Here is a 14,545-nt window from a genome sequence, read left to right as displayed (position 1 = left end):
AAGTCAGACAGAAAAAGTAGAGAACCATATGATTTCACTGATATGTGGTACGTAACACTGAAAACAACAAAGGAACAAGACAAACAAAAGAAGAAACAAAAACTCATAGACACAGACAATAGTTCAGTGGTTACCAGAGGGTAGGGGGAGTGTAAGATGACAGTAAAAAGGATCAAATATATGGTGATGGAAGGAGAACTGACTCTGGGTGGTGAACACACAATGTGACATGTAGATGATATATACCAGAATTTTACTCCTGAAACCTATGTAACTTTACTAACAACTGTCACCCCAATAAACTTTAATTTTAAAAAAGAAGAAAAGATCAAAAGTATGAATAATAAAATGGCAATAACTCCATATCTATGAACAATTACTTTCAATGTAAATGGATTAAATGCTCCAATCAAAAGACATAGAGTTAAGGATAGTGAATGGGGAAGGGATTAAGAAGTACAAATTGGTTGTTATACAGTAGTCATGGGGATGTAGGGTATAGCATAAGGAATACAGTCAATAATAATGTAATAACTACGTATAGTGCCAGATAGGTAGTAGATCTATCCGGGTGATAGTTGGGAATAGGGTTGTCTAACAATTACATTGCTTTGTACACATGAAACTAATTTTTTTTTTAAAAAAGGAAGAAAACAAAAAGAGAGAGAGATCCCAGAGCACTAGATCGGTGTTCCATCATGTGAGGATACAATAAGAAGCCTGTAATGTGGAAGAGGGCCCTCACCTGACCATGCTGATTTCCTATCTCCGACTTCTAGCCTCCAAAACTGTGACAAATAAATTTCTGTTGTTATAAGCATTAAAAAAAAAGACATAGGGTGGCTGGATGGATAAGAAAACAAGACCCTTACATATTCTGCCCACAAGAAACTCACTTCAGATCGAGCACACACACAGAATGATAGTAAAGGGATGGAAAAAAGACATTTCACGAAAATGCTGTGGTAGCAATACTTATACCAGACAAAAGAGACTTTAAAACACAGGCTATAACAATAGACAAAGAAGGACCCAGTAATCCCATTTCTGGGTACTTATCCGAAGAAACCCAAAACGGTGCTTTGAGGGGCTGTGTGCATCCATATGTTCATTGCAGCCTTGTTTACAATAGTCAAGATACGGAGGGAGCCTGGGTGTCCCTGAATGGATGAATGGATAAAGAAGAGGTGATATAGATAGAAGATAGATGATAGATAGATAGATAGATAGATAGATAGATAGATAGATAGATAGATAGATAGATAGATGATACATAGATACATAGATACATAGATAGATACATAGATAAATATAATGGAACATTACTCAGCCATAAAAGAATGGAATCTTGCCATTTGCAACAACATGGATGGACTAGAAGGTATTATGCTTAATAAGTCAGACAGAGACACACAAATACTATATGATCTCACTTATATATGGAATCTGAGAAACAAAGTAAATGAACAAAGAAATCAGAAACAAGCTCATAAAGAGAATATTTTGATGTTTTCCAGATAAGAGGGGGCTTGGAGGATGGATGAAAAAGGGGAAAGGATTAAGAAGTACAAATTAGTGGGTACAAAATAGTCATGGGGACAAAGTATAGCATAGGGAATGTAGTAAATAATATTGTAATAACTATGAATGGTGTCAGGTGTATACTAGTTTTATTGGGGTGATCACCTTGCAAGAATATAAATGTTTGATCACTTTTTGTATACCTGAAACTAATATATTATATGTCAACTGTAATTGAAAAATGAAAAATTATTTAAAAAAATAAAAACTCTTATTGTTCATTGCCTGCTGTTGGAAAAACATGAATGCCAGAACAAGGGATAGCTGAATTAGGGTCTCCCAGGCACTAGGGTTAGGTTCCCTTTATATGTTAGTGCTACATGTTTGTTGAAAGCCTATCCTGCCTGAGTTCATACCCCAGCTCCATCAGTTACTAACCATGTGACCTTAGGCAACTTGCTTAACCCTTGTGTGCCTCAGTTTTCTCATCTGTAAAACACAGGTAATAATAGTACCTACATCATAAGATTGTCGTGAAGGTTAATGGAAACACTCCTCGAACATGGTATGAGTTAAATTTATTCATTTTTTCATTCATCCATTCAACAAATATTTGTGTAGTGTCTACCTATGTACCTGGTACTTTGCTTGGTACTTAGGCTATGTCAATGAGTGAATCAATGATCCCTGCCCTCTTGGAGTAGCCTGGAAGGTGTAGTGGCAGAGAGAATAGAAGAAAAACAATATAATATGATGTGTTAGAAGATAAGAGCTATGTTAAAAAAAAAAGTAGAGTAGGATCAGGAATAGTGGGAATGCTGCAGAGGTTGAAAGTTGACAGTATTAAATAGAAGGGTCAGAGTCGACCTCACAGAGAAGCTAGGATTTGAACAAAGAATTGCAGAAGGAAAGCAAGTAAGATAATGTGGATATCACGTATCTTTTGAAGAGCATTCAAAGCAGAGGGAATAGGTAGACCAAAGTCCCTAACGGTAGGAGGGTGCCTGGGGGTTCTTGGAACAAGACAGTCAGTGCTGCTGGAATGGGATCATTAAGGCACAAAGTGGCAAGAAAGGAGATCAGAGAAGTATTGTGTGTGGGTGGAGGGTGGAGTGTAGGGCCTTGTAAGATATTTTAAGGATTTTGGTTTTTACTACAAGTGAAATTGAGAGATTTGTAGGCTTTTGAGCAGAGTGGTAACACGATCTGACTTAATATTTTATAAGTGTCTCTGTGGAGAATTGACGGTTGTTGTGGATTGAATCGTGTCCCCCCAAAAGATTGCTCAAATCCTTACCCAGCCTCCTATGCCTAAGAATGTGCTCTTATTAGAAATAGGGTCTTTGCAGATGTAATCAAGTTAAAATGAGATCACAAAAGCGTGCCCTAATCCAATCACTGATGTCCTTATAACAGGAGGGGAATTTGGGCACATAGACACAGGGAAGACAGGTATGTGAAGACACACACACATAAGGAGAACACCATGTGAAGATAGAGGCAGAGATGTGTCTACAAGCCAAGGAAGGCCACAGATTGCTGGCAACCACCAGAGGTTAGGAGAGAGAGACTGTCCCTCAGAGTCTTCAGAAAGAATCAACCCTGCCACAGCTTGATTTCAGACTTCTAGCCTACACAACTGTGAGAGAATAAATGTCTGTTGTTTTAGGCCACCTGTTATGATACTTTTTCACGGCAGCCCTAGGAAACTAATACAGTGGGCAAGAGTAGAAGCAGTTAAGAGGCTATTGCAATAGTCCAGTCAAGAGATGATGGGGGCCAGGATCAGGGTGGTAATGGTAGAGATGGTGAGAAGCCATCAGATTCTGGATGCATTATGAAGGTACAGTCAACAGAATCTGCTGATGTCTAGGATTTGGTGTATGAGAAATGTTAGCTATTGTTGTTGTCTGTGTGAATAGTTTAAATATTAATCAACATGTAATATATACCTATAAATGTATGTGTTTTCATTGCCTCAAATACCTCAGGTTTGAGGCTACACAAACAAAGATTACTTGCCAGGGAAATAAAAAGAAGCTTATTTTCTGCATGATCAAAGGATAAATCACATTACTTCACTGTGTCTCAATATTCTACTTGGTAAAACAAGAAGGTTGGCCTCCATTGTATGACTTTATGATTCTACTATTATCAAGTGCCTCATTGCTTTGATGTTGATAACTTTTCCAGAGAATAGTAAACCACTTTCTGACTTCCATATTTGTAAACCTACCTCCAAGTCTGTAGTGGCTTTGAGTAACAAAATTTTGTCCTCACTGTTGTTGATTCTCTGTCATTTGATACTTTGAGTGCATTGAAGGAGAGACACACCATATTCAAAAATGGAATTACAGCAAGACCAAGGTAACCCTTTGTGCATTTTTTCAGGGATGTGGTAGTGGGGTGGGGTTGCCTAAAGGGAGCCTGAAACAAAGGTTTGGAATTCTGGGTCTGGAGACTTCAGACTCTACTTCCCAGAGCATACCCTGAGTTATCACCATCAGTGTGTTTATATTTATATTTTGGGAGGGTAATGAATTTATAAGACAAGGTAATAATAATAATAGCAAACATTTATACAGGGTTTGCTATGTGTCAGACCTTGCTCTGAGAGTTTTAAAAAATATTTATTCACTCAATCCTCACAACATTCTTATGAGTTGGGTTCAATTATTATTCCCATTGTATAAATGAGGAAACTGAGGCACAGAGCAATTAAGAAAGATTATTTTATTACATTAATAAGGGATCTTATATCAAGCAAAAACAAATGGGACCATTTAAAATAATTAAAACAAGAATTATAAATACAAAGCTATTTGGAGACTTAATATCAAGGAAAGAAGTTTCGTCAGAATTCCGCAAACTAATTCTAATCGGGTCCATAAGAAAACATATTCGTACTTTGACACTGGGCTTCTTCCTGCCTCCAATTCTTGTTGAAATTGGTTCTCTGAGGATAATTGAGACTGAGAACTAGGCTTCGGGGTGCCTGAATGCAACTTTGCCGGATCCCAAACACCTGTTAGATCCGGGTCCCAAGAAGTTTTGAAGTTTTGAAATGTATCCTAGCATTGTTTCTAAGTCACTCCCTTGCTTGGTCTTAATAAATTAGACTGTGACTTTTTCAACGTGCTTAAACCTCCTTTCACTTGAGGTTCTAGAACTAATGTTTCCTTTCACCCTCATGCTTCCTAGAGAATACTAGCTTTCCTAAAACTCACTATTATTACTTTTTTTGGCACCCAAGTTCCACTCTGTTTCAGGCCCCACAATCTTTGCCGGTTCCATTTTTTGGTGAGGCCCTGTCGGTGGGTCCAAATCAGTCTACAGCCAGAGTATGTTTTCAGTGTGTGTGACCAGTTTGGTGATGGAAGATCAGCATTGGACAACCAGGCTAATAAAAGTCTAAGAAGACTGTTGATTTATGCAACAAAATACCATGACCGAAATCTATGATGTAATGAAGAACATGGTTTATTCCCCAACCAAATCCTGGAAGTTGTGAGCAATCTTTGAAATTCCATAAAAGTAGTTTGGGGACTGATGAGAGGAAATCATTTTACACTGCCAGTAGTGTAGAACTAGTTGCCTGCAATAGGTTTTAAATTCAAATAGGTGCAAGAGCAGTTTAGAGAAATTCTTGAGTCATAATGAGGAAACGATAGGCCCCCTGAGATACAAACTCAGTCTCCCATATAGGGGCATAACCGGGGACAATGCTCTCCTGACACAGGTCTTTAGAGCCTTGGCCAGAGGCAGAAATTCTGGCCATTGTGCTGAGGGGCAGAGGTGCAAGTGGGGGTGGGGAGCGGGGTGCAAGGGCCACATTGTTAGGGACCCTGAACCAAATCCAGGCGACCTTACAGAGCTAACCTTCCTTAACATCACGTTACTGACCTGCAGGCCTAGGGAGTAACCCTGTACCACTCGCTCCTTCCCCGACAATTGCAGTGCCCAGGTGACTTTGTGAGTCCCTCAGAGCCTCCGTAATAAGCCCACTGTGGGTGGGGCTGCCTCGCATTTTCTTGTCCCTTCCCACCCCATCTCGGCTCTCCTGTGATTTGAGCTCCTGCTTCTTGCAGGCAGAAGCCGCCGCGAGCCCGCCTCACCGACCATGCGCAGTGCTCCTCAGCGCTGTGAGCGCCAGCCCGCAGCCCCCCGGTCTCTTTAAATCAGGCCGGCCGGTTGCTAGGCAACTGCGCGGCCCGCGCTGGAGCTGCACTGCAGAGGCTCTGCCCCGGGCGGGCCTGGCCCGAGCGCGGTGGCCAGCGCCGAACTGAGGACTGCGCCCCGCCGGTGGTGGCCGGTTTCACGGAAGAGGTCACAGGGCCCACTGGACCCCACCCATGCCTCCAGGTACGTCTGCGCGCGGGAAAGCTGGGCTTCCCCGGGTTCGCCCCTCTTCTTCCTGGGCGCCCCTCGCCCACCTCGACCCCACTGCGGGCTTCCTCTCTCTTTAAGGGCTCCAGGCTGGGAAGTCGGGAGCGTTTGGGAGGGAAGGGAACTGGGCGTGGGAGTCGGGATGTGGAAGGAGGAGTGGAGTCAGACCTCGCCCGCTGCGCTCTCCCCGTGAGCGTGTGCGCCAGCCAGAGGGCAGGGACTGGGGAGGTGGATGGTGTCACCTGCTGTGAGGGCCAGGCAGCGCCCTGATCCAAGCCACCTTCTTCTCTCCACTGGAAACAGCAATGGCAGGAGTTTTATTTAATGATTTACAGAGAAAATCCCCACACTACGCATGCATAGATACAGTTTATAGCAAGAATGTGACTTCCGTGCTAATAAAGTAGTTCAGAATTAAGGGGACTCTCTTCTAGAAGGAATCATTTGCCACTAATAACAAAGAATTGGGGTAACAGTTGTTTACACGGTCCAGTTTTTTTTTTTTTTTGGTTGAGAGCCCACTGGCCCATGTGGGAATCGAACCGGCAGCCTTCGGAGTTAGGAGCATGGAGCTCTAACCGCCTGCGCCACCGGGCCGGCCCTACACGGTCCAGTTTTCAATGGCACTTTGCTTTGCTTCAGTATCTGCCAAACAATAGAGATGACAATTAGTCCCGTGAAGTGGACACTTGGCTCATATGTTAGGACTTTGAGAGATTAAGGCACAAATCGGGATCACTGTCCTTTTCAATGATTCTTTCAAATTGACTGTGCTCTGAGGGAGGGAGGCAAGGTCTAGGCTCCAGCCCTTTGCTAAGGTGGCTCTCCGCACGCTCGTTAATAAGCGTCCTGCTCCTGCTGCTCCTGCAGCCATCCATTCGTGTCTCATGTGTTCAATAGGTGCTAAAGGCGAGGAGATACTGTGTTTGGCTACAATGCCACCTCGATTCTTGTCCCATTTGATATTTGCATTGCTTGGGGAAGGAAGACTTAGTGGCATAATAGTTGGGAAAGTGGGTTGACAAGTTAAAAAGAAAACTTGCTTCAAAGTGTCTGGCATCACATTTCAGATGGGTCAAAGGGCATTCTAAGTATATCACTTGTCATTTTAAGCTGCATCTCAGATAGAAACATGGATATGGGCATTCTGTTTATATTTTCTAACTGTGCTAGGGGGATTTTTTTTTTTTTTTAGTTCAAATTGGAGAAAGAGAACAACGGTATCGAATAGAAGACCTTGGACATCAGGAAGCGTAAGTACAAGTTGTGCTTGCTGATATCTTATGGGTGTTTAGAAGCACAGAGCCTCGCCCAATGTACATCTTCAACCTGGTAACTGTATCATTAATCTGCATTGTCAGTACGCTATCAAAAATGCCTCATAAAAATACAAACGTGGCCTGAAGACTTTATCTGAGACGAATAAACTTTGAGGGAAAAATAAAAGTCCTTTTCCTAAAATGTCACCCCAAACACTTCATAAACCAGAGGAGAAATTATAAGTATTTCTAAAAACTCAATTAGAATCAAAGCATCATAGAATGTTCAAGAAGAATATTGAAAATCACTTATTCAACATATATTTGTTGTATCAGGCAACAGCTAGGGATACAAAGATGAATAAAGTGCCAGGAGATCCAATGTATCGGTAAAATAAAAGTTATGTATGAAATGCTGTAGAGGCACAGGAAAAACTGAGTGCAGTGTCATCCTTGCTGATATTCAAACTGATACTCCAATTGTAATATTTCTAAGAAGTTATTGGTGGCTCTGAAATACACTGGAACATTTGCAAAGTTCTTGGTAAAGTAGTCGGTGATAAAAATGCAAATATCTTCGGTTGTAGAAAAGACTACCACTTTTCTGCTCAGAAAGAATCAATTTAACTTCACGAATTTGTGAGCATCAGTAACTTACAGGATTTAGGGCTAGTTCTTCCTTGAGGACGCAGGTTAAATTTATGTAAGATTTGAGTTTAGATTCCCCGCTGCTTATCATAATACTACCTACATTTTTATTTTCAAACTGACTTTTTCTGAGGTCTGATGACTTCAGGCTGGCAAATTTGGAGCACATATCTTTGGAAAAGGGTTGGCTTCTTTAACTAGCTGGCTTATGTTCCGAGGGAGGGAAAGGAAAACCTAAAAAAGACCCGAGACCCATTGTTTACAGCATACTTTAAAATTGCTTCCTTTTTCATTTTCATTCATTTCTCTTAACTACCTGTGAACTAGGTATATTGTCCCTATTTTACATCTAAAGAAACTGAGGCTCACAAAAGGTAAGTTTTCACATAGTTCTAAAGTGTGGAGGTCAACATAACTGACTTCTTCAGTCTCCCTCACGCCCATAGTCTACACTCAGTTCCTTTTTCAAGAACGTCCTTTTCCTTCTTCTCCACAGTTTTAAAACATATTCACCCATCTTGACTTCAGACAGTTCCTTTGAGTCCTCATTTTGTTATTTAATAGTTTTCTGCAAGGCAGTGATTCCCAAGAGGGTGGGGAATAGCAAAGCTCCCCTAGATGGGGTAGGTTAGACTCTCCTTGAATAAAGAGACTGGGTAACGATGGCAGTGTTTTGTGCCTGGGAACAGTGAAAGCAGAAAGATTGGACAACTGAGCAAAGAAGCAAGGCCAGTGCCTTTCTTTATAGCAGACTTTCCACACTCCCCCACCCCCTATTTTGGCCAAGCAGTTTTTCTGAGGGTCCAAAGAACTGAAACCATCAAAGAATAATGGGAAAAGTTCCCTGGGCTAAGAAGGGCCCTTTGTCTCCCACTTACTGCCCTCGGGCAATGATGAAAAAGCCACGTCTTTAGTTGAGAGGGGCTGAGGAGCAGAGGGTAGTGACAGAAAGTTGCTTATCACAGGTTTGAGATGACCTTTTCCAACCATCATTCCCAAATTACAAAATTAGGGATGAAGCACTCTTGCTAGGTGGAAAAAAGCTTCTGGAGGTTTTCCAGAACTGTTTCCCAGTCCCTGCCTACCCCTGCCTGGAAGAATAACCTGTTTTTGCAGACAGATCTAGATTTATGCAAAAGAGGTGGTCCTAAAATTTTGAAATCAAATTCTAATGTAAATGAGGTAAGGCAACAGGAAAAAGATCTTTGAATTTTATGTCATCAAATTTCCCTAAAGCATGTAATTTAAAATATGAATATTTTAGAAAAAATAGAGTTTACATATTTGATCGCTTGTCCACTGTAATATGAGTTTATTCCTCAGGGCCCCCTACCTTGAAAATGAAAATGCAATGGTTTTGTGGTTTTCTCGTTTTACAATAAACAGTAGTGTATTATTTTCTGTAACTATTTAAAGATAGATATGCGTTTACCTAAGATTTTTATGGAAAGATTTGCCTAAAGATCCATAATAAATGATTACTCTTTGCTTAGCTCTCAACAATTATATTATGTCACATCACATTACATTATAAACTCATTTTCAATTTATTTTATCACTTTTTCCCCCAAATTCTTTAGGTAAATATAAGCCACTCTTATGAGTCAAGAGATCTCTTACTCCACCAAAATGCCATACTACTTTGCCACTGCGAAAAGAAGAAAATCACCAGAAGATGAATGGTGATATTTTCAGGGAGACACTAACTAGAACCATCAGGAGTCCATTATTAATTCATGTCAGACACGAATAAATAGATGTAGCCATATTATGGACACCTAGGCCTTAATATGCAGTCCCAAGGACTTCTGGGGGATCACGCCCTTAGAGGACCACTAATAGCATTTTTGTCATATGACTTTAATTTTCTGTGTTCTGACTTATTTGTTTCTTTAAATTTTTCGTTTCTCTTGGACCTCCTTTCCTTCCCTTTTAGTCTTTAAGTATCCAATATAGTGTTGGGTAGGCACTTATAATAATAAATGTTCACAATTGACCCACTAAAAAGGCAATTTTGTTTTACAAAGGAAGAACTTTAATCTATACCTCATACTATGTAGAAAAACTAACTCAAATCATATTCCTAACTGTAAATCAAAAACTATAAGTCTAGATTTCTAAAAAGGCAATCTTGTACTTGCAATAATGACTTCTGGTTTGATTTGCCTTATGCTGCAACAAATTACCTAATCAAGTTTATTAAGAGCACAATGGCTGCCACTCCAGGGTAGAGGAGTGTCATTGTTTCAAAGCATATTCCTTGTCCTTGGCAGAGAATACTAATGCCATACTTGTTCTCCATAAAAAACAAACAGTACAATTTGCAAAAAGCAAATGACAGTGTCAGCTTTTAACCCTGGCCTGGGCTTTGCCATACTCTGTGAGTAGATTTGGGAACAAGCCCTTAAACCATATCTTGCCAATGAAAGAGAAGAGATGAGAAGAGTGAGAGAGAGTGAGAGAAAGGAGCTCAGAGACCCTTTGACCCTGCCCTGTATCAGCCATGGGAGGGGAATTCCAAAAGGCTTTTCAAACCTTTCTCTTTCTGTCTATTGATATGTGACATGCAATTCTCCTTACCATCCCCTTTCCCCCCTTCATTTTTCCTCTGTCCTTTTGTGGCCCCTTAAAAAATACCTAAGCTCTGAAAATAGTGGTTCTTTATGTTTTTCGTTTTTTGTGTTTTTTTTTTTTTTTCCAATCTGTGGAATGAAACCTAGCAGGAGAATAAAGAGGAATTTTAGAACTAGCACTGACCTGGGAGACAGGGTCTCAGTTTTACCATTACATGTTTTGTGGCCTTGGTCAAGTCACTTAACTTCTCTGAGGCTCAGTTATAAAATAAGAGGACTCTTTCCAGTTCTGTGAAAAGCATTGACTATATCGGGAGATTGTACAGAAGCGCAGGAAGAAAGGTAGTGAAATTGATATATATATAAAATTTTGACTGCTAAAAAATGTGACTGGCTATTAGCATCACCATCTTTTCTCTTTCTTCTGTTCCTTTCCTTTACGAATGCTGTAATATTTCCCACTCATTTGCATTCATATACTAGAGAGGAGAGAAACCTGGATTATGATTATCTTTCCCCCTTAAGAACACATAGATCATACCTGCTTCTGAATGGTGACTAGTAGAATAATAAAAGTCAAAAAGGACTATTTCAAGAGAAAGGAGATGATGCTTCAATGGCAAACTCATACCATGAATTTCAGGTCTTAGCTTATTACTCTGGTCTGATTAACTAAACTTCAATAAAGCTTTGTTTATGACTTTCAAACCCATCATTTTAACACCTTCACTGAAAATGTGTACCTTTCCCTTTCCTCAAAGCCAAGTAGTTGCAGTGGGGAATATACCCTTGGGGATGATAGTGAGTCCTTTCCCTCTGTTTTGGGGGGTGGGAGTCAGGCATGTCCAGGACACATAGATATCAAGTTTATTATTTCATTTTCTGTAGCAAGGAAAATCTGTTAAAATTTAAACTACTGTTACTAAAAAGAAAATAGTGGAGAGATAATATATCAAAAAGTGGTTATCTCAGGGCCATGGGACTACGAAGGAGATTCCTTTTGTTTTCTCTGCTTTTCTGTATTTTCCCAAATTCTACAAATAACATGCACTACTATTATAATCTTTGCATAATATGAAATATTGTATAAAATATGTTGTATATTAAATAATATAATACAACATTTATAATCTTTAATAATATTAAAGAAAATATTAATTAAAAAATAAACAACAAGAGTTGCCATTTTTCATTACCAAGGTAAAATTACGTTTGTGTGCATAGGAAAAACAGATGCAGGCATACTTTGATCTTTCTCAGTGGTTATACTACAAATATATTACAGGAAATTGATGTATAAAATGAATGAAGTGACCCCTTTCTCCTCCTTCCCACTCTTTAGCGGTCACTGCAGTTATCAGTTTGCTGACTTCAGATGCCAGTGGCCCTTCAGTGTGTTGCCTGGGTCATTCTTTCTCCCGTCTCTCAGAAGTAGTAACTGATCAAATATTCCTATGCTTTAGGAAAGCTGTATGTTAAAAATTCCTTTTAAATAGGGAATATTACTTTTGAAACAAAATAAATATCCTCTAATTTTTATGTATTTAGAAAGTTATTTGTGTTTCAGTATGCTAAGTTTTCATCTAAAAACTACTCTTGGAGTCAATATCTCGAGAAAAACTCATTTGGTGGCATTAATATTTTCAATTGTTGACATTCGGTTCTCATCATGAAATTACTGTCAAAACGGACAGAATTCTGTACACTTGGCAGCCTTGTCTAAAAGCAAAGCCCAAGAATGGAAGAGCAGGAATTTATAGGTCAAGACAGAAGGGCACTTGGCAGAGTTAGTCATGAGGAAGTCTGTGTGGTATACTTTATCAAAAGCAGCTCACATTGCATTAAGACCTGATGTTTTAGTCACTTTAAAGAATGGATAAACAGTAGTCCAACCCAAAAGAACTAGAAAAAAAATCAGGCACATTGGAAGCACAGGTATTAGCCTATTATTAATATTAACTTATCAATTTTAAATCACACTCTTTGAAGCGGTCTGTTTTCATGTCTATGATTGCTTTCCCATAGAATTATTTTCTCTACAATAAATAGCCAAATGTGTCAATTTATTGTTTGTATTTCCTAGGGTCAGAGAATTTTAAAGCTGGAACTTAGCTTGTCTAACCCTTTCAATTTACAAACGAGGGAACTGAGGCCCCAGTCACTTAGTTAGAGGGAGAGCCAGCCTTCAAATATTTAGGTTCCTTCGCCCATGAGCCAGCATTCTTAGTTCTTTCCACTACACTAGCTGCCAGTGTAAATAATGTGCCTTGATTTTAAATTTTGTTTTTAAGGAATTGGAAAAGGTACCTGAAGAAATGGATGCTAGGAGGAAACACTGGAAGGAGAATATATTTGCTCCTTTTTTTAGTGCACAGGATGTTTTAAATGAGGCTTCTCAGCCTGAATCTTTTACTGAACAAATGACTTTAGATAAGGTCAAGAGAATGGAAGGAATTTGTAATTTGTCTTGTAGAAAGCTTCAAGAAGAGAATAAATTTAAGAGGAAAGAATTTATTTTCCAACTAAATGAAAAAGAACAAGAACCAAATATAAGAGAGAGAAAGATGAACATTTCAAAGAATGAAGCATACATGAAATCTGCTTTCTGTGAATCATCTAATTTGGATGCTGCTACCAAAGAAAGCTTCAATAACACCGAAGACCATTCTATCTGGAATACAAAGGAATTACCAACTCTACCGCGACAAGACAAGAAGAAATTTACCGAAGGAATGTCTCCAAAACTGCGCCTGAATCTTTTGAATGAAGAACTGGAAGAACTCAATATGGAGTGCAGAAAAATAGAAGAGGAATTTGAAAATGCTGAAAAAGAACTTTTGAACGCCAAAAAAGAAGTCTCCGCAAAAACCCGAAATTTTCAAGAAACAAGGGCGGAAACTTTGAAGAAAGACTGGGAACTTCAAGCTTTAAGAAATGACCTATCTGCAAAAGCAATAAATGTCAAAAACTTAACAGAAGAGCTCCAGCAAGCCAAAGAAGTCATCCACAAGTTGAGCCTAGAGAACAGAGATTTAAAAGAAGCTGTGAGGAAGTTAAAGCATCACACTGAGGTTGGAAATGCACTCCTAGAAGAAGACATGAAATTATATTATGAATTAGAAATGGAAAAGATCCACAGAGAGCTCAGTGCCATCAAGAATGAACTGAGAGCTGAGAAGACCCTGCGAGCAAAAAATAACAGGGCCTTGGAGTTGCTTAGAAAACACTTTTCTTCTCTAACGTCAAGTACCCTTGACAGCTTTACAGGGGATTTTTTTTTGAAACATAAAAAAAATTTTCTAAAAGCCTTTCGTTAGGCAAATCATTGAACCAAATCAGTGTTTCTTGTGCTTTCTTTGTGTATTACTGAAAATGTGTGTAATGGGATATAATTTTCATTTTTGGTGAATCAGGATATCTGTAAAATGTATACATGTTAACTTCAAAGCTTCTGCTTTCTCTTTCTAATGAAGTTTTTGCGAGAGTCCAAATGGAAATAAAGCTTCAGAAATCTTTTTTTACTGTATATTTCACTCAAGCCTGTAGTGATTCACCAAATCATTTCTGAATAAATATCAACATCCATTTTGTGATCTTGTGAGCATTATGTCCTTGGCACATGAATATTCTTCCGTGTTCACTGATGTTAACAATAAAAACCTTGTTTATGTGTATAAGCGTAACGTGTCTGTGGGTCTTATAGCTGCCTATTCAGACTCAATGGGATACTAAAAATGTGTTTGCTTTCTTTGAGATCTAACCTTAATTAGGCACATATAAACATCTCCAGAGAAAATGCAGCTTTTTCTCCTCCCCGCTGTTTTCCCCATGCTTTCTCCTTCGACCTAGCCACGGTTCCCATAGATTGGAAGACGATTTAGAGAGATGGCTGTGACTAGAGCCCTGATTTTGTCAGCATTGGCTTTTGCATTTTCTTATGTTGGCCACCAAGGGGCGTTGTTTACACAGTTCCTCCAAAATTCTACCGGGGGAAATTGAAAGCCTTTCTGCCCAGCTTACATCACCAGCTGGCTGGGACTGGTGTGAATGGTGTTGGATGTCAGCTAGGTAAGCTGTTAGTGAGCTGGCTTGATTTATACAGGAATCCAGCCCTGTAAGGGGCCTGGGCAATGACAATTCATTTTATAGAGAACAAAA

At 39.4% G+C, this 14,545-nt stretch overlaps 1 protein-coding gene across 1 annotated transcript; it reads left to right on the top strand.

Annotated features, from left to right (window-relative positions):
* The first annotated feature begins 5,748 nt into the window (after nt 1–5,748).
* Nucleotides 5,749–14,054, top strand: CCDC160 (coiled-coil domain containing 160). Its single transcript, XM_081043151.1, has 3 exons — nt 5,749–5,883; nt 7,103–7,160; nt 12,679–14,054. The coding sequence occupies exon 3, from the start codon at nt 12,703–12,705 to the stop codon at nt 13,702–13,704; it is 1,002 nt and encodes a 333-aa protein (XP_080899277.1). The 5' UTR covers nt 5,749–5,883; nt 7,103–7,160; nt 12,679–12,702; the 3' UTR covers nt 13,705–14,054.
* The last annotated feature ends 491 nt before the right edge of the window (nt 14,055–14,545 follow it).

Source organism: Rhinolophus hipposideros, assembly GCF_964194185.1.
Source record: "Rhinolophus hipposideros genome assembly, chromosome: X".
Lineage (NCBI taxonomy): Eukaryota > Metazoa > Chordata > Mammalia > Chiroptera > Rhinolophidae > Rhinolophus > Rhinolophus hipposideros.
This window is presented reverse-complemented; position numbering and strand designations above follow the sequence as displayed.